The sequence below is a fragment of the Ochotona princeps genome, chromosome 3, assembly GCF_030435755.1.
Source record: "Ochotona princeps isolate mOchPri1 chromosome 3, mOchPri1.hap1, whole genome shotgun sequence".
Classification (NCBI taxonomy): Eukaryota; Metazoa; Chordata; class Mammalia; order Lagomorpha; family Ochotonidae; genus Ochotona; species Ochotona princeps.
This window is the reverse complement of record NC_080834.1, coordinates 61,146,330-61,166,837: the sequence shown is the minus strand read 5'-3', so window position 1 is coordinate 61,166,837 and position 20,508 is coordinate 61,146,330. Positions and strand designations below refer to the sequence as shown.

Sequence of the window (20,508 nt, the reverse complement as noted above, 5' to 3'; positions counted from 1 at the left end):
ATGTTTCATAAACTGGGATTAAGGTTTTTTACAAATCTAAACCCATGTTTATTCTTTCAGAAACCAATCACACGTTCTTTGGCAAAATGGTTAGATTATATGTCTTTAAGCACATTTACTGTTTTCCATATTAAGGAAAAGCGAGATTTGAAAAAAATTTACTACAAAAGTTTTGATGATGCCATATTATTACTTATTTTACTAATTAGGTAACAATATTTATCCAAGTAAGGTAGTAATTGGGACCACATAAAAAAAGCAATTACAATCTTTCTAAACTAATACAATATCAAAAAATGAACCTATTGGAAGTTATCTTAAAATTCTCAAGCTCTGAAATGTTCACTAACAATGCAAAGACAACTGTCAGCTTTCACTTGTGAATCTACTGTCCATGCATCTTAGCTCAAGTTATAAATGATGCCTCCGATGATTTGGAATAATACATGAATAATACATGAACAGAAGACACCATGACGATATTTTACAAATCATTCTCACAGGCCCAGCACGATGTGGCACAATAACTATGTCATCACCTTGCAAGTGCCAGGATCCCATATAGGCACTAGTTCATGTCCTGCCTCTTCCACTTCCCATCCAGCTCCCTGTTTATGGCCTGGGAAAGCAGAGGACAGCCTAAATCCTGGGGATCCTACACCCGCATGGGAGATCCAGAAGATGTTCCTGTCTCCTGGCTTCAGATTTGATCAGTTTCAACCATTGCACCCACTTGGGGAGTGAATCTGCAGATGGAAGATTATTCTGTCTCTCCTTCTCTCTGTAAATATGACTTTCCAATAAAAATAAATATTTAAAATAAATAAATCTCCAATAAACAAATAAATGCTTTAAAATACATATATACTATTTTTAAAAGATTTATTGTATTTTTATTGGGAAGACAGATTCAGAGAGAAGACACAGAAAGATCTTTCATCTACTGGTACACTCTCCAGGTGGCTGTAACAGTTAGACCTGAGCTAATCCAAACCAGGATCCAGGAGCTTCTTCTGGTTCTCCCACACAGGTGCAGGGTCAAAAAGCTTTAGGCTATCCTCAATTGCTTTCCCAGAGCATAGGCAGGAAGCCAACAAGGAAGTGGAGCAGCCAGGATATGAACCAGTGCACATAAGGGGAAGACGTTAGCCACTAGGCTCTAGTACCAGGCCCACATACATACCTTTAAAAGCTTGAAAAAAAAAGTTTAAAGATACTATTTTGATTGAAATAAATTTTGAAAACCACACATAGTTTTTTCATAATGTACATTTCATATTAAAAGCTTATTGTGTGCCTGGATTTCAACCTTTTCTGCACCAGTGTTGAACTTATCTTAACTTGCCACAATCTGCTCCTACATATCAGCTGATTAATTCTTTTTTTTTAAGATTTATTTTTATTGGAAAAGCAGATATACAGAGAGGAGAGACAGAGAGGAAGCAGCCTCAAAGGCTGGAGCTGAGTCAATCTGAAGTCAGGAGCCAGGAGCTCTCCTGGGTCCCCCACGCATGTGCAGGGTCCCAAGGCTTTGGGCCGTCCTCGACTGCTTTCCCAGGAAACAAGCAGTGAGCTGGTTGGGAAGTGGTGCCACTGGGATTAGAACCGGCGCCCATATGGGATCCCGGCACGTGCAAGGTGAGGACTTTAACCACTACGCTATAGCACCAGGCCCATAGCTAATTAATGCTTACTGATGTCCTGGCCTTTACTGATTATCAGCTTCACTCTGAAGGTTTTTCTCCTAATTAATTCAGGCCCCTTCCCTGACGTACAATTAAATATTCCCTGTTTATTTTACTAAGAATAACTTATCTTTACAAAGTGTAACTATCAATGACCTTACTGCTGAACTTCAAATTCCTAAGTCACAAGGGACACTGTGTTTATGCTTTTGGTATCCACCTATGACTGGCATTGATGCTGATATAGACTGACCCCTTAACAAATGACTGCGGAATAAATGGGGATCAAATCTATCACAGTGACTTTAGTTTACCCCTATAAATACATCATCTTCGGCTTGGAATACTTTTTACATTCAACTTTTCTTATTTCCAAATGCTTATTAGGATTTTCATACCTAAATTTTAAATTCAGAATCCACTGGTTCCAAACATAATTTCTATTCTATTTTCCTTCCAAGTTTTATCTATACTCTCTCTCTCTCTCTTCATTCATATATGAAAAGAATCCATTCAGATGTGAAGTTTCTGTGGCATACCAGGTTAAATTCCTCTTGGTGACACCTGCCTCCTATATTTGAGTAGAAGGGGACAACAGATGGTGTTGAAAGCATTTGGCTTCCTGCCACCTACATGGGAAACCCCAGTGGAGTTCCTGGCTACTAACAGCCTGCCCCAGACTGCCCCACCTCTGGCTGTTACAAGCATTTGAGTCATAAATCAGTGAGTACAGGATCTCTGTGCATCCCTCCATCACTCAGCTTTGCAAATAAATGTATTTTTAAAAAATATTAAGATCAAAGGAAACAGGCTACTGTCTCATCCCAAATCTTTTAAGAAATGTATGTGCTAAGTTCCAACTTCACAATTCCCTTTGGGATTTCCAACAACCATCTATCTCTCCATACACAGCTTCTCTGATTAGTCCCATCTATTGCCTATGTTCTACTACCCATTTGTTGTCTATTTCCTACTACCATTACAAAACACAAATAATAAACTAAGGAAAAAGTGTTCTATAACTAAAAAGCTTCCACAGATATTTACCACCGTCCTCATATATCACTCAAACCTCAGCTTAAAGCACTTTCCTCTTGAAGCCTTTTCAGATAGGCCATTTAAATCTGCCTCTCTTCAACAGTCCCAGCATTTTGTAGTTACGCCTCTAATAGCACTGAGGCATGTGAATGATCTATTTCATCAGCTAAAAGTTCTTTCGGTAGACTGCAAAGTAATAAACATTATAAATATTTATTTCATCTTTGAATTTTTCCTTATACTGTGTTCTTGAGTTGATCAAATATATGAAAATAAGAATGCTTTGTCATAACAGAATCTTACCAGTACTGCAAACTTACTATGACAATGCCTCTCAGCTTTTGGTGCAAGTGATTACATGTCTTTTAAAAACATGGATGTATGTTTTCTAGAAATAAATTTTACAGGTATTTCTGACAATGTTTGTTTATTTTCCCATGTTTGTTTATTTTCCCATGTTTGGTGGAACAAGAGATTAACTTGACAGTGTGTCTTAGTAACATTTCACTATTCAGGATGCATGAATGCAGTTGGCAAAATGTGAAATAAAAACCCCAACCTTTTGATACAGTGTTGCCAACGTTCAATCACAAGAATATAATTATGATTACTATATGGTCATAAATTTATGGTGTGAAAATGAATATGACAAATGCAAAAATACCCAAGAACAGTTAAAGTATATTATTTAATAGATACCTCTTTATATTTTTAAAATTAAAGGTAGCTACAGCATGTAGAGTGGCATTCTCCTGTTTTTGTATTCATAACCTTGTTAATATTTTAGGGGGAAAGGCTGATTCCCTACATGACCCACTTTCATGTCTATGGAGGATTCATGTGTGTTATACTCACTTGCTGATTCAGCACTACTGTTGAAAGCAAGTTACAGGTTTTGTTTACTTCAAGTAAATATTTTATGTCCTTAAGTTTCAAAAACACATCAGAATTCAAAGTTCCTTTTCCCACAAATACCGTATTTAAAGTGTCAACTATGTTTTTCTGTGACAATAAACAGGTATTTCTTAGAGATATAAAAATTAATTTAAAAATTAAGATTCTATAAATGTGACAAGATAAAGTTAAAAGTGACAAACTTGTTACTGTGTGTGTGTGTGTGTGTGTGTGTGTGTGTGTGTATACACAGAAAAGCAGCTAACAGCTGACGGGCATTTTCGGCCTAGTTAATGCCAAATTTGTGTTAACTATACCAGTGTGCCAACATAATCACATATTCTATTTTTTTTAAAAAAAAGACATGCAGGAGGCAGACACCATCATGAATCTGTGCACAAGTGTGCGTCGGCCCTGGGTAGGCAGGCAGGGCCCCAGGCTGGCACAGAGTACTGCAAGAGGACCTCGCATGGGGGCCTGTGCATTGCTCAGAGAAATGGGTTTGGAGAGATGGGCTGAGGGAGAATGTGACAAGTGAGGATTTACTTCTGAGACACTTCCACCAATCTAGCTACTGCACTTGCAGGTAAATGAGGGAGTTGAGACCAAGTGGCTAAGAGGAAGGAAACCAGAGGACTTTGGGGGGAAAACAATACATCCACCATGTTAGAGATCTGAGCTGGGATTGTTAGTATCAACCACTGCCTACCTATGCACACAGAAGTCATGGGTGAGGGCCTGCCTAGAAGGCTCAATCACAAATATCCACTAGTGGCTATTGGGGCACAGGGTGAACCACTCAGGCTGGGTCAGGATACTAACCAGCTCATGAGGGAACTGGGTCTGGAGCAGATTTTGTGGGAGATTGTGGGCTCATGACAGCTGCTTTGCTCTAGGGCTGGGGCAATGACAGGATGACAAAGGCATGACCATGGAACTCAAAAACATACAGGGGCACTGGGGTTGAAAATAGGCTGGGCTGGTCCAGGCTCTAACACTTGCAAACACACCCAAGAATTGAGTGTGGGGCGGGCAGGGCTACAACATCTACCAGCACACACAAAGGCACACATGAGATCTGCGTCTGGGAGTGGGCCTGGTGGAGGAACTTGGGGAACACCCTTGATGGGCTGTCACTCCCACTGGTGAGCACATGAGTCAGGTCTGTGTGCCTGTCAGGTTGGGACAGGGTTGCTTCACTTGTTGGCAAGTGTATGGGTTGGCTCTTATGGGGTAGACTGGGCAGGGTGAAGCCAAATCATTGCACACTGGCATATGCAGTAGCCACTATGGGTTGTAGTCTATGCTGAATTAAGCTAGGCAATCACATCTACTAGTTTCCATGAAAGACAAGGATGGGGACAAGCATGGCAGGCCTAGGCCTTAGTACCCATCAGCAAGAGTTGGGACTGGGGGATGGGCAAGGCCAGGCCAGGCCTGGCTGCAGCATCCAATAGCAAAGGCCAAGCTGGGTGATGGGTTATGCCAGGCTGGGTCAGTTTAACCATTGGAATACACAAGATTTATGGCTGGGAACAAGCTTGGTCACTGTGGGGACGCTCCTGCTGGGCTACAGTTCCCACTTACGATCACGAGATCCAAACTGGGGGTAGTGACCTGGTCTGGATATGGCTGTAGTATCTGTTAGCATGGGTGTGGACTGTGTGCGGTGTGTGCCAGACTGGGCTACACTCCAGCACCCTATGGTGCTCACAAGTGCCAGGCTAGGTATAGGACAAGCTTGGCTAGGTCTCTGCACCTGCTGAACCATGCAAAAGCTGGGTTTGGGGTGAACCAGGCATGCCTGGGCTGTAGCACCCAACAGTAAGAGCTGGAATGGGTGTGGGCCTATTGGGTAAGGCCACTGTTCCTGCCAGGACAAGTGAGCAAAGTCAGGCTGGGCCAAGGATCCACTGGTGTGTGCGAGATCTACCACCCACTGGGAAGTGATCTAACAGAGGACCTTGGGGAACTCCTCTGTCACTATCCGCTCTTCGCAGGTGATCACAAGAATCAAGGTTGGGAGCAGCCCAGACCAAACCATGTTACAACACCTGCCGGCACACGTGTAGGTCAGTTCTGGGTGCAGGCCAGCTTGATAGCAGTGACAGGCAGATCTGAGAAGCAGGACAGGGTGCCGGACAGACTGGGTTGGGCCATAACACCAGTCAGTTAACATTAGGCCTGGAACTCGGGGTTGGCTCAGCTGGACTAGGCTGCAGCACCTGCCAGCATGAGCTCAAACTGGAGGCAGGCTGGGCCATGCCAGGCTCAACACCCGCTGGTGGTTGCCGAGGTGAGGTGAGCGATACCAGCCTAGGCCACAGTTCATAGCAGCACACATAAGACCCCAGAAAAGGGCAAGGCCAGTAGGGGACATGTGGGGGTTCCCCTGCTGGGCCACTGGTGAACATAAGAGCTGGCACCAGGGACAGACCAGGCTGGGCTGGACTACAACACCCATTGGCCTGCATGTGAGCTGGATTAGGGAGAAAGGCTAAGCTAACCAACTATATCCACTGGTACACGCATGAGCCAAAGTAACTTCGCCACTGCATCAACTGCCAAGTGCTAGAACTGGGACAAATCCTGTCAGACTAGACTGCAGAACCACCTGGAGAGTACAAGATCCAGAGCTGGAAGTACGTCCAGTAAGGAAAACGTGGGCACTGCTGATGGGCTGCAACTCCTATTGGTGAGCATGAGAACAAGAGCTGGGGAAGGGCCTGGCTGGGCAGGAGCTGGCACCATTCTGCAAGAATGAGGGCTGGAGGGGCCCGGCGGCGTGGCCTAGAGGTTAAAGTCCTCGCCTTGAAAGCCCCGGGATCCCATATGGGCGCCGGTTCTAATCCTGGCAGCTCCACTTCCCATCCAGCTCCCTGCTTGTGGCCTGGGAAAGCAGTCGAGGATGGCCCAATGCATTGGGACCCTGCACCCACGTGGGAGACCCGGAAGAGGTTCCTGGTTCCCGGCATCAGATCGGCGCGCATCGGCCCGTTGCGGCTCACTTGGGGAGTGAAACATCGGATGGAAGATCTTCCTCTCTGTCTCTCCTCTCTGTATATCCGGCTTTCCAATAATAATAAAATCTTAAAAAAAAAAAAAAAAAAGAATGAGGGCTGGATAATGGCATTGGTTGGGGTGAGCTATGCTCCAATGCCCATTCATGTGTACGAGAGCTGAATGGTATGTGGGACAGACTGGACCAGTTTGCTGCACATACTGGCATGTGCATGAATCATGGCTGGGGTTGGGCCTAGTAAGGGTTATTGTGGGTCATTCTGACTAGGCTGTAGCTTCCACTGTGTACATGAGGGCCGAGGGTGTAGTGGGTCAGGGCATCCATCAGTCTGCGTATGAGACGGGGCTCTGGACAGAACTGACCAGGTGACTTCAGCCACCAGTGTGTGTGTGTAGGTTCATGTGGGTGATATGATAGACTAAGCTGATCCCACACTGGTAACACACACAGGAGTCAGCATGGGGTCACCCCCAGTGAGTTTTCTTTAGGGATTCCCCCAACTGGATTACTAGATGCAGTATTCCAACCATGGTGACAGGATCTATGATCTGACCATTGAGTCCATGTGTCAGAACAGGTTCTCCATGGTTGCTAAAGACTGTGCAGTGGACAGTATGCCGAGATCCTCGTGGGGTACATGACAACCAGTTCATTGAGGTCTGCAGAGAACATCTAATACCAAGAATGGCAGAACAAATTGGACAGCTCCCCCAGACAAGTTTCTGTGTGAACTGATTCTAAGGTGGACTACATCAGCCCATGGACCTTGGAAGGATTTCCTCAACCTGGAGCAAGGAATCAACAGCATCTCAAAACTATCAAGATCACCTAAGCAGCATCCTCTTAATGTGCTCCACATCAGGAATCCTGGGATGACATCGGTGCCCTTCCCCCCATTCCTGGGTAATGATGCAGTTGGGCTGCTGGGAGGGGCCCTCTCCCCTTCTCTCTCCACTTTTCCCAGATATCAGAAGAGAAAAAGAAGATTGGAAGCAGTTTGTCTCATCCACTTTCCCCCATTCCTTGACCCTCTCCACCTTAAAACTGATGGCCTACCTGGGCATGCATCCCTCTCAACTATGTAAACATCATCAAGAATAAAATGAATTTATTATTTTTATAGAAGAGAAAAAAAGAAAGTGACAAGTTTATTTAATTTTAAGTAAAAAGATAATAGCTTCTTATGGAAGCAGTGTGCTCGTATTCAATTCTCAGTAATGGTAAGTCAGCTTTCTCCCCATCGTTTTACAATTATTTTTCCTTTGTACTCTGTTAGGAGTTTGAGTGTTGGGGGGAGAGGAGACACATGGAAAATATGACCTTCAAATTCTCTTCTATAAAATATATTTTATAATAGATCTAAGTTCCAATGAACTGTCATGTAAATCTTAAATGCAAGGATAAATATATACCCTATTTACCTCATCTTTAATGATTTTCATGAAGGGAAATATGACTCTCACATTAGTTGCTGTTCTTAAAAGCTGGTAGCACTGATCTACAAAAACTTGCTTTGAAGGATTAGATTTAAGTTGTAGCTTACTCCATATGAAAATCAACTCCCTGTAAATGAAAAGAAAAATACATTTTTTATTCAAACACAGATAATAGCTTGCTCTCCTTGCTTCTACAGTCCTCTGTCTGGATATTACACAACGTGGCTATAAATGTATTTAAAGTTAATCCCAAGCTACTTCAGCTACTTGCATGAGACAAACAGATGTTGGAACAAAAAGATCAGAAATTTTGCTTTCATAGTGGTAAGAAATGAATCACCACCATATGCTGGTTTACCTAAGCATTTGCATTACTGGATCAAAAAAATTCCAACTCTAGTACAAAGATGGCAGTACTTACAAACCATCAGTTTTGGCCCTTTAATTAATACACTATGTGAAAATTTAGAAACCAGTGTTATACACTATTGTTTTAGCATGTAATGGTACTGGTTTTAAAATTGTATATCTAGGTTCCTGTTCTGGTAAGGTGTATTTTAGATACACAAGCAAAGATCAATTTTAGTATTTCATAGGTAGATTCTTTTCTAAATTATGGTCAAGGTTATTAGATGAACAAGCACAGGAACAGTGGGTTTAAGGCAAAGTCAATTTACAAGATTGATATTTGGATATCACATTCTAACAAATTATAACTATTCAAAATGTCATAAAACTTACATAAAGTATACGCTAAAAGCACTAAAAAGTGATTTATACTGAGTATGCACTCTGGGCCCAGAACATCCAGGTATTAAAGCTAAAAACAACATGAATATCAGCATGAAAGCATACACTGTCTAAACAATACAGAAAACCTAGAAGCAAAGCCAAAAGAAATAAGACCAAAGACAACTTGAGAAGTAAGACCAAAATTCCACCTCCATTTCATACTGGCTGGGTAAAAGTCCTCATGTTTAGCACCTCACTGGCATTTCTGGACATACATACTCACAGGGTATCTTACCTTCCTGGAATCTATGCCAGGTGACTTTGATTTAAATGGCTATTTATCACCTTAACCCATTTAGAATTAATCATACTCCTGCAAAATTGATCATTTTTCCACAGATAAATCAAGAAACACTAAACATTGCTCTGTCCTATTTGGGTCTAACCTACTTATTTTCCAGTGGCTGATCAATAAAAATGTCATTTATTCTCACTTTTCATTAACATATTCATTTCTAAGATAAATAAGCTTCTCCTTCAAAGGTCGTATCAACTGTCTTCTTCATGAAAGTATTCATGAATATCCCAAGCCACAGTGAAACCTACTTCAGAATAGATCTTCTGTTCTCAAGCTTACTGCTCCAATTCTTGTAACTGGGAACACTTACCAGATACAGTACATATCTCCATTCTGAAGCTGTGGAATAAGAAAGGATTCACAGAGTTGCAAGGCTAACATAGTCTTGCCTTCTTTTTCAGTATTGCAAATGATATCAATTCCACTCTTACAATCAGTTTTCAGTAAATGCTGTAAAAGTAAAAACAATTCATATCATTAATATATCTGAAAAGCTAGTAGTAATAAGTAGCTAAATTCAAAAGAAATTATTTACATTTCTAGTTTTCTTCTACAATCAGAATTACACAGTTATTTTATTGGCCCTACAGTTTCATTGTACAGCACCCAAAATTTAAAGCAACTACTCATAATCTCATTCAGGTTCATGACCTATTGATTTTATCTTGGAAAAAAAAAGTAAATACTTTATATAAAAGGAAAAAATCATAATGCTCTTTCACACCAAAAGTGCAAATTAATTTCATCATTTGCCAAAATCAGATGCTAATTCATCACGACTTAAAAAACATGACCTTAAAGAACACCACCAAAATAGAAACACACCTAGCTAATATAAACTTTAAATCTTTGGTTTTACTGCAAGAAGATGTAACAGGTTACTTATTTTTTTTGTTTGTTTTTATTGGATTAAAATGTTAGTAGGCAGAAGTACCTCTCGGAACAGCTGATCTTCTACAGGTGACATGAACAGGCATGTGAAGAGTGCTTGATGGAAGTATAAGTCTTTACTGATCTCTGGGTGATTTATACAAGATTTAATAAGAGCCATTGCTTCAGGTATGCGTTCACAGGCAATCAGATATCTGGCACGTAGTTCAAAAAACAGAGGATTTTCAGAACTTAAATACCTGTTCACTGTATTAAAAAGAAAACAAACTACATTACTCACAAGAAAAAATTCTCTCAAACTTTTGAGGTTTAAAATATGGTACTTAATTAGATTATTTGATTAACATTGGCCTTATCAAGAATTTGAGAAAAGAATATTCAAATATATGACTGGAAAGATAAAATAAGAACATCAAAACAGTGCCCAAGAAATGTTTATTTCTTCTCAGTCTACATTGTAAACAAAAATAAAAACCATTTTAAAAGAGGTAAAATAATTTTTCTTCTTTCAGTTCGTAAATCTGATAAGACAGGTTTCAAGTAATGTGTCTGTCTTGTTTTTGTAATCTAAGAATATATACTTTATAACACAGTATCTTCATTACTATAGGATTAAAAGGCTGAGTCCAAATGTCACATTAAAGCCACAAATATTATAGAATACAATTATAATCTGAATTAGTTAAAAGTTTAATCACAAATGACTTTTAAAAATAAAATTCAAAGAGGTGACAAAGAAAACTGCTTGTGAATATGCATTCATGTATCACTAAGCACATTTAGTAATTAATGTTTATGCAGCTAATATAAATACCAGCACTGCATAAGTCTACATGAATTTATTTAACCTGACAACAACCTTATGACAGGTACTTTTGATGCTTGTTTTGTAGATCACAAAATTACGTCTCAGAGAGGTCAAATTACTTGCCCAATAACAAAGAATCTATAAGTTTACAGAGCAGGAACTGGAAGCTGTATTTTATGAAATCTGAATCCAAAAGTTTTCAATACTTACATATCTATTAATGATATACCTATTAAAGTAACTTCTAAAGTTCATATTACTAATGTTTTATTTTGGCTTAAATATTTGGCTTTCAATCGTGCTTATTATATGTAAGTAAACACTAATGTGTATGGTTAATAAAAGATGAACTTTAGTCTGGCCTTTACCTAATGATCACCAAAGAAAGTCACCCACACTAATAAGGCTCTGGAGCAATTCTTCCCACAGTGAGTAAGGATTATTATTTTAATGTGAATCTCAAAGAGGCCATCTATCCTCAGGCCAACTAAGGAGAAACTAAAAAACTCCCCTAAAAACCCAATCTCACTTCTACCCTATCTTTACTGCTTTTAAAACTTTTTGTTTACTTCATTTCCTCTCTAGTCACATTTCTGTTTCTTAATAACTTTTTCTAATCTGTCACCTTGGCCTTTTATTTGATCCTTCATTATCTCTCAAAATTGCAGTTCTTTCTTCTTAGCTCCAACTGTTTGCCTCTTTCATTTTTAAAATCCCTTTCCAAGATATTACATACATCAAGCATCAGTTTGGAAATTGCATCTCTTGGGTTCATCATGCTGTCACAAACACCTCAGTCCTTTCTTCTTGGTCTTGTATCATCTCTCTCTCCCTCTCTCTCTCTCTCTTTTTTTTTTTCATCTTCTACATCCCAAGCACAGCTCCCTATTTGTGTCTACAGATGGTTTCCTTGTAAGCCTCAGTGAGAGTTGGTATCCCTTCCCTACAGAGCTCCACTCGTCTTAACTCACAATCTACCTTCATCCCCATTTCTTCTCTTGGGACAAATACAAATATCCTGATCTATTCAGTGCATAATCGGACTGGTTCCAGGGTTGGGAGTTCTTTCTTTCCTCTGGTTAAATTGTAACTGCACTCCACATTACTTCTACACTTTTACACATTTTCCACATTTCTGTGCTATTGCTATTCACTACATTTGAGATTACATTCTCAGTTTCAATGTTCCAAAATGGCTTGGCACTCAAAGACTGTTTTAATAATATGGGAAACATTTTTAAAAGAATTAACTAGAATTAGCTGACAAAGCCTTTCTTCAGAAGGAAATCTTAGCCCAGAGGGACTTAATGGATCCAGATTTAATAGAAGTGATTTCTAAGAAGTATGCAGGCAGTATAGCAGGTGGGCCAGGCAAAACTTCTATGAATAAAATAATTTGGAAAATACTGGTTTGGAGTATTTGGGATTAAAACTTACTCAAATAGTCACTCATTTGCTTATCACTCACTCAAATGTGATCGTTCTTTTCAACCAGCAAATACTCATATTAAGCACTTACTCTGTACCAGGCATCAGGCTAACTATAGCTTATGCAGTAGTAATGACAAAATACTCAGAGTCCCAGCCCTCATGGAGGTTCCTTGTAAGGACAATTTCAAGTACTTTCCTGGAGCGTAGAGGTTTTGCTTTTGTCTTTTTTTTTTTCAAAAAAAAAAAAAGGGTACTCCTACTTAAACATATTAGTAACATGTAACTAAAATAACAGCAAACTCCCTGAAAATAATGAACATTCACTAAATATGTTAACATTCTGAATTCCCTTTACTAGGAATAAACGTACCTAGTCTGGTGTAAGAAATCACTTGGGGCCAGATTAGAATAGAAACTTAAAGACATTCTTTAGTGGAAAACACATTACTCCATCATTCAGTTTTATAAAATAAAGAAAATTCACTGTCACTGCTCTATTTAGAAAACACAGTTGTGCTTTCTTCTCACAAATGTTCGCTCTGCTGCCCATCTACTTAAGTACCTATCTCCTGAGAGGCTGGCTGGGCCTTTAGAACAGCTTGCAACACTGGATCTTCCCATGGGCCACCATCTCTAATGATTCGAGTCACCAGTTCCAGATTCACATTTCCATATCTGCGGAGGTGATTCTGGCATTCCTAGGAGAGAAAAATCATTTTGGCTTTGTAAATTTAAAGGGGTTAAAAATTAACTTGATCATCATTTTCAATAAAATGACTGATGGCCAATGAGACAATTATTACGTTATAAAGAGAAAGGGTTAATGTAAAAATTAAGTAATTTTGTATTGCAAAGGTTACACATTATGTAAATAATTGAAACTAAAAATCCCATTAAGCCAGGGATGAAGTGTAACCTAAGGAGAAGACTTATGGGACACATCATTTCTAGGAAAAGAACCAGGTTGCAAAAAACTAGAACTTAAAATATCCAGTTAAATTTACATGAGGGCTCATAATGTACGTGTCGGGCCAGGAGTCCCCACTTAGTGTGTAGATTCTGGTTCGCAGGAAGACACAAATCCCGTGCCCCGATCCCAAATATGAATAACCTAAGTGGGGAGGGAAGCCTGGAAGACAGAAATTCCATTCCCTTTTGTTGGGTAATTATATTTCAATTTGTGGGCAAGGATATGACAGGCTGAAGAAATAAAGGTACCCTGTAATATGAAAAATTTGCATTAGATTTGAGATAAAGATTTGTTGATAAAATAAGCAACAAGCAGTAACTTGTGTATGAATTCTCTAGGTTTTAAAACAGAAGATATTTGAAATAGTTCTAAAGAATTGGTTGTTCTAAATATATGAACTTTTAACAAGTTTGTAATATTGTACTATTTAGGAGAACTTGGTTTACAAATCTGATTTATTCCATGCAAATTTATAAGACTTGTTCAACTGTTCATGCTTTTTTAATTTATTATATACATTGCTATGTGTATTACAGAAAATTCAAATTTGAAATTTCAAGGGTTAAATGTGAATGGCATTTAGCCTGGAGACCCATGTCCCACAATGAAGCACCCTGGTTTGATATCTAGCAGGAACTTCTAACTCCAGTGGCTGGGTTTCTGCCATCCAGGTCGGGAGACCTGTATTGAATTCTCAGCTCCTGGCTTCAGCCCTACGTGGCTTCAACCATTGCTTGGGACCTGAACCAGTGGATGGGAACTCACTGTGTATCTTTCTCTGTGTCTCTGCTTCTCAATTTAAATGCAAAAGTAACCTTAAAGCTTCAAGAAAAAATTGGATATTGAAATTGGCAATATTCGGCTCAGCACAATAGCCTAGTGGCTAAAGTCCCAGCCTTACATGCACTGGGATCCCATATGGACACCAGTTTGTATCCCAGCTGCTCTACTTCCCTTCCAGCTCTCTGCTTGTGGCCTGGTAAAGCAGTGGAGGATGGCCCAGGGCCTTGAGACCCACATGGGAGCATGGAAAGAAGCTTCTGGCCCCTGGCTTTGAATCAGTTCAGCTACGGCCACTGTGGCCAGTTGGGGAGTAAACAAGTGGATAGGGAATCTTTCTCTCTGTACATCCTTCCAATAAAAAAAGATCTTCTAAAAAAACTGGCAATATTGGAAATCTGAACATTAACTGACCATCATTAAAATACAAAGTTACCAGAATTTATTTCTGTACCTACAAAATCCTTCAGATATTAAAAATTCAAAGTGTTTATAAGAGCAAAGCTTTAAGGTTAAAACATGTATTCTGATGCAACATGCATCCCTACTTCCAAATCAAAGATGGACTGCCAATGAAACTGTTGAACATATCCAGACAATGGGATGCTGGATGGACTGTCTGACAATGTCTGTATCAGCAGTGTGTTGGGGCACACTTAAATAACAGACTGATGAACTATGACTGCTTATGAAGGACTATACTATTTTAATAATATGGGGAAAATCAGTCTGGGAGTAGGAATTTGGGGGGTGGAGGTAGGGACATCCCAGACCCTATGAAATTGTACCATAAAATAAAAAAAGCTGGAAACCAAAATATATATATATATATTTTAAAATGTTACTTATCAGATGAAAGTTCAGGCTATATATTCAAAGTGGCTATATTCTTCCAGCATCTGAACATTCTCTCTTAAACTAAAAACTGATTTCTCTATGCCACTTTGACTTCCTGGCTACCATGTTCAAAAAGAGGTTGTTTGTTTCATAACAGAACAAGGTAAGAGAAAAAAAGGTTTCAAATAATACAAATCACTCAACCAAATTAATTAAAGACCCATGAAGTCCAAACACCATGAAAGTTACCTCCCGAAAGTTATTTAAGAGTGTTCCCAAATTAAAACAAGAAACAAAAAAACTCATTTATGGAATGGGCAAGTTACTTAACCTCTCTGTGCCCCATTAGTTAATTCATCTGCAAAATGTTTAATAAGAATGCCTACTTCATAGGATTGTTGTGAGGAAAATACACACTACATGTAAAAGCTTGGACAGTGTCTTGACCTAGCAAGCACTCAGTAACATTAGCTTCTACTTTTTTAATATTTTGAATGCATTTTTTTATGTTGAGATATCCAGTAGGCATCAGTCAAAAAACAATTTAGCATTTCCACATGTAATCCATGTCAGTGCATTCCTAAGAATCAAAGGAAATAGAAAAGAGGTACCAGAATACAGCTGAATAGAAGCAATGGGTTCTAGTGTCCCACAGCACAGTGGAGTGACAGTAATGAATTTTAGTCTGTATAAAGAACTGGAGAAGAGCTGGCAGACTCCAAACATACATGAAACACAATAATGATATGTAGCTACAGATATGGCTAAAAAAAAATCATCAATTGCACACACAACAAAGTAAATTAACTCCCAAATTACTAATTACTGCCTCTCCCCATCCTGAAATCCAATTACTGTAAGATGATTTTTGGTCCAATAAAGCAAAAGAAATAAGGCAAGCAGGATAATAGCTTGAGTCATTGATATGTCTATTGAGACCTTGGGCAATCCATGTTTCAAGGTCAAGTGAGGTACCAATCATGCAGCTGTTAGTTTTGGTAGACTTAGAGAACTGGACTTAAACCTAAATCAAGGTATACTGCCAGTTCCAAAAACTTGTGTACACTCCTGTTAGAAGAAAAAAAAAATTATACTACATTGCAGGCCCCATGTACCACTCTGAATAAAAAAATTTAATGGAAAGCCCTGTTCATCTGTTTGGCAATTCTCATCCCCAGGCAACTATGGAAGACATTTTGCCCACATGTAACACTTTCTATTTTATATATATGATAAACCCTATGCTAATAGTCCTTTCAATCCTTCTATTTTCATTTTTCTAAGCAATTAATTTTTTTTATTTATTTTTATTACAAAGTCAGATATACAGAGAGGAGGAGAGACAGAGAGGAAGCTCTTCCGTCCAATGATTCACTCCCCAAGTGAGCCACAACGGCCGGTGCTGCGCCGATCCGATGCCGGGAACCAGGAACCTCTTCCGGGTCTCCCACGCGGGTGCAGGGTCCCAAGGCTTTGGGCCGTCCTCGACTGCTTTCCCAGGCCACAAGCAGGGAGCTGGGTGGGAAGTGGAGCTGCCGGGATTAGAATCAGTGCCCATATGCGATCCAGGCGCGTTCAAGGCGAGGAATGTAGCTGCTAGGCCACCGTGCCGGGCCCAAAGAAATTAATTCTAAATGGGAGTTTTGTTTTTGTGTGTTTATGTACTACCTGAGTTAGGTAAACTGTATTTTGGAAAACACTTCCATGGGGAATAGCTTTAAATAGCAAGTAAGATGAGTATTTCGTTTGAACTATTTCAAAATGCAGAGGATGAAAAGGAACAAGTTTGAAAGTATTTTTTGGTTTATCCTTCTTTAAATGTATTTAATGTCTTTCTTTAGATGATAATTAATATTACCAAGGTCAGTGACAAAACTCAAACCATCATAGAAATTACAGTTCATTTATTCCTAGACTGAGTATATACATTGTATTTTATCGGAATGTCTCCTCAAATAATAGCTTGGTTTATTAATCCTATTATCTTCTGTGCACTATGATTGATAACCACTGTGCTAAATATAATCGCCTCAGATATTTCCACTCAACCTGAGTCTTTGCCAGAGGTAAAGACTCTTTAGGTAGGGTCATTTTTAGACTCCTTTATACAGTGGAGTTAATGTTTTGCTTCAGAACGATTTTTCTGCCCTAAGCTGGTTTCCGTTTCAGAGCAGGTAGCATATCTACACCATGTGCTGTGAAGAACAGTGTGCTTGGCCTTCCGCCTAGGACTAAACTCTTCAGCTGTTTCTAATATTAGTCTGAAAGCCTTAGCTTTATACTCAAATATCTGGATTTATATATGTACTCTTCGACCTACTAGACATCACAAATCGTTTTCTCCAGCATGTTCTCTTCTCCATCCTCCAAATTCACCTTGTATTTTCTTACCTACATCATTTCTTAGGTGACTATCTCTCATAACACCATAAGCCTATTTAAATTCTGTTTTTCCATGGTCACAATTTTCCCTGAGAAGTCTCCCTAGCTACATTTTTTTATCTTCTCCTAAGATATTCAAACTCTGAACCAGCCCACTCTTCTGATACTCACAGAAGAGGATGACCATGGCTAAGGTCCTTGCCTTGCATGCGCCAGGATCCCACATGGGCGCCAGTTCTAATCTTGGTGACCTCAAACCCGTTGGTGTGTAGTGGGCTAGGCTGGCGTAGGCTGCAGCACCTATAGGTTCACTAGAGCGATGAGGCTGGGTGTTAGCAGCCACAGACTTATGGGCCTTAGACTTGGTCTACCTGACAGCCTGTTGCACTGTAAAGCCTGCCTTGGGCAAGCAGGGCTACAGCAAGCAGGATATTAGGCCAAAACATCTTCGTGTAGAGCAAGCAGAATAGAACCTCCACCCTTGTTCCTGTTCAAATAATCAGTTCCTCCTCTGTTTCAATATAGCTGATTAGTTCCTTCCCTGCTTCAGTGAAGATAATTACTCCCAGGAAACCCCTCCCTTTCTCCCCCTCCCCTAGAGAAGAAGGTATATATATGAGGAGTAAAAATAAAGAGAGAGGCACTCTTTTCCACCAAGTACATGTGTCCGTGTGTTTTATTTTTTTTTTAATTATTCTACATGTGGGTTAGCTTTGGCTAATTGTCATTTTTTTTTTTAAGATTTATTTATTTTTATTACAAAGTCAGCTATACAGAGAGGAGGAGAGACAGAGAGGAAGATCTTCCGTCCAATGATTCATTCCCCAAGTGAGCCGCAACGGGTCGATGCACGCCGATCCGATGCCGGGAACCTGGAACTTCTTCCGGGTCTCCCACGCGGGTGCAGGGTCCCAAATCCTTGGGCCGTCCTCGACTGCTTTCCCAGGCCACAAGCAGGGAGCTGGATGGGAAGTGGAGCCGCCGGGATTAGAACCGGCGCCCATATGGGATCCAGGGGCATTCAAGGCGAGGACTTTAGCCGCTAGGCCACCGTGCCGGGCCCTACATTTAATAATTCTTACAAATATTTCACTGCATCAGAAATACGTCTGCTTCTTTTAATAATCTGAGAAACAACTTAGTTGGATTTAGTTATTAACCTTGTGTAATTTGAAGAGATGCAAGAATAAGAGTTATTTCAAGCATAAAAATCTACAGTATGTAGATTTGAAACTGTTAAGGGAACAAGCACAAAAACAAAAAGATGAGACTTGGGCCCAGCACGGTGGCCTAGCGGCTAAAGTCCTCGCCTTGAAAGCCCCGGGATCCCATATGGGCGCTGGTTCTAATTCCATTAGCTCCACTTCCCATCCAGCTCCCTGCTTGTGGCCTGGGAAAGCAGTCGAGGACGGCCCAAAGCCTTGGGACCCTGCACCCGCGTGGGAGACCTGGAAGAGGTTCCTGGTTCCCAGCTTCAGATCGGCGCAGCACTGGCCCGTTGTGGCTCACTCGGGGAGTGAATCATCGTACGGAAGATCTTCCTCTCTGTCTCTCCTCCTCTGTGTATATCTGGCTGTAATAAAATGAATAAATCTTAAAAAAAAAATTATTAAATGTCTGTCTCTGCCTATGTAACTCTGCTTTTCAAATACATATTTCTTAAAGAGTTACAACCATCCCAAGATTATAGATAATAGAAGAATCTGAAATTCTGATTATTTAATTTTACCATCAGTGTTCATTCCTAGTGATAAACGCATGGTATATTTGTCAAATTTTCTTGCATAACTAGTAAAATGTTTTCCCTTACATTCTTTTCACACGTAAATGTAGTTTGATTTCTTTAAAGTTGTTTTTAAAGTCAGAGTTACAGAGAGAGAGATAATCATACATCTGCTGGTTCACTCCCCAAACGGTCATGATGGTTAGAGCTGGGTTGGTTGAAAGCTGGGAGCCAGGAACTTCTACCAGGTATCCCAACGTGGTTGCAGAGGTGAAGGCCTTGGGCCACCCTCCACTGCTTTCCCATGCCATAAACAGGGAGCTGGATCAGAAGTGGAACAGCTGGGCCCAGCACAGTGGCCTAGCGGCTAAAGTCCTCAACTTGAACGCCCCGGGATCCCATATGGGCATTGGTTCTAATCCTGGCGGCTCCACTTCCCATCCAGCTCCCTGCTTGTGGCCTGGGAAAGCAGTCAAGGACGGCCCAAAGCCTTGGGACCCTGCACCCGCGTGGGAGACCCGGAAGAGGTTCCTGGTTTCAGGCTTCAGATCGGCGCAGCACTGGCCCGTTGCGGCTCACTTGGGGAGTGAATCATCGGATGGAAGATCTTCCTCTCTGTCTCTCCTCCTCTCTGTATAGCTGACTTTGTAATGAAAATAAATAAATCTTAAAAAAAAAAAAAGAAGTGGAACAGCTGAGATTCAAATTGACACCTATATGGGAAGTCAGTGCCACAAGCAGAGGATCAGCATATTACGCCACTGCATCTCTTTTATTTAAATTTGTTGCATTTATTAGAAAGGTAGCATTACAGGGCCTGGTGCAATGGCCTAGAGGCTAAAGTCCTCGCCTTGAATGCGCCAGGATCCCATATGGGCGTCGGTTCTAATCCCAGCAGCTCCACTTCACATCCAGCTCCCTGCTTGTGGCCTGGGCAAACAGTCCAAGACAACCCAAAGCCTTGGGACCCTGTATCCACGTGGGAGACCTGAAGGAAGTTCCTGCTCTTGGCTTCAGATCGGCGCAGCACCGGCGGTTGCGGCTCACTTTTGGAGTGAATCATCGTACGGAAGATCTTCCTCTGTCTCTCCTCCTCTCTGTATATCTGACTTTGCAATGGAAAATAAATCTTAAAAAAAAAAAGAAAAGAAAAGAAAAAGAAAGAAAGAAAGGTAGCATTACAGAGAGAGAGCTTCCAATCACTGGTATACTCCTACATTGGCAGTAAAGATCATAGCTGTGTCAGGCTGAAGCCAGGATCCAGGAGCCTCTCCCAGATTGCCCAAGTGGGTGCAAGGGTCCAAGCCGTTGGGCCATCTTCTGTTGCTTTCCCAGAGCATTTGTAGAGAGCTTGACTGGAAGAAAGGCAGCCAGGGCCCATGCAGAATGCTGGTGTCACATGTGGCAGCTTTACCCACTACACCACCACTTTCTCTATACAATGTCAAACAGAATATACAATTAAATATTGGATGCTTTCATTCCATAAATACCTTATGATCCTTCCCTTTTTTCACTATA

General features: G+C 40.6%; 1 protein-coding gene across 2 annotated transcripts in view; it reads right to left on the bottom strand.

Moving 5' to 3' along the window:
• Positions 1–20,508, bottom strand: part of ZNF654 (zinc finger protein 654) — an 87,902-nt gene that overhangs the window by 4,592 nt on the left and 62,802 nt on the right. The window contains exons 4-7 of one of the 2 annotated variants that reach the window (XM_012930189.3): positions 12,858–12,993; positions 10,100–10,302; positions 9,476–9,615; positions 8,061–8,202 (exon numbers count right to left, since the gene is read on the bottom strand). In XM_012930189.3, coding sequence (XP_012785643.3) covers positions 8,061–8,202; positions 9,476–9,615; positions 10,100–10,302; positions 12,858–12,993 — 621 coding nt within the window. The remainder of the gene's footprint in view (positions 1–8,060; positions 8,203–9,475; positions 9,616–10,099; positions 10,303–12,857; positions 12,994–20,508) is intronic. The other variant, XM_058661771.1, reaches the window with a different exon arrangement.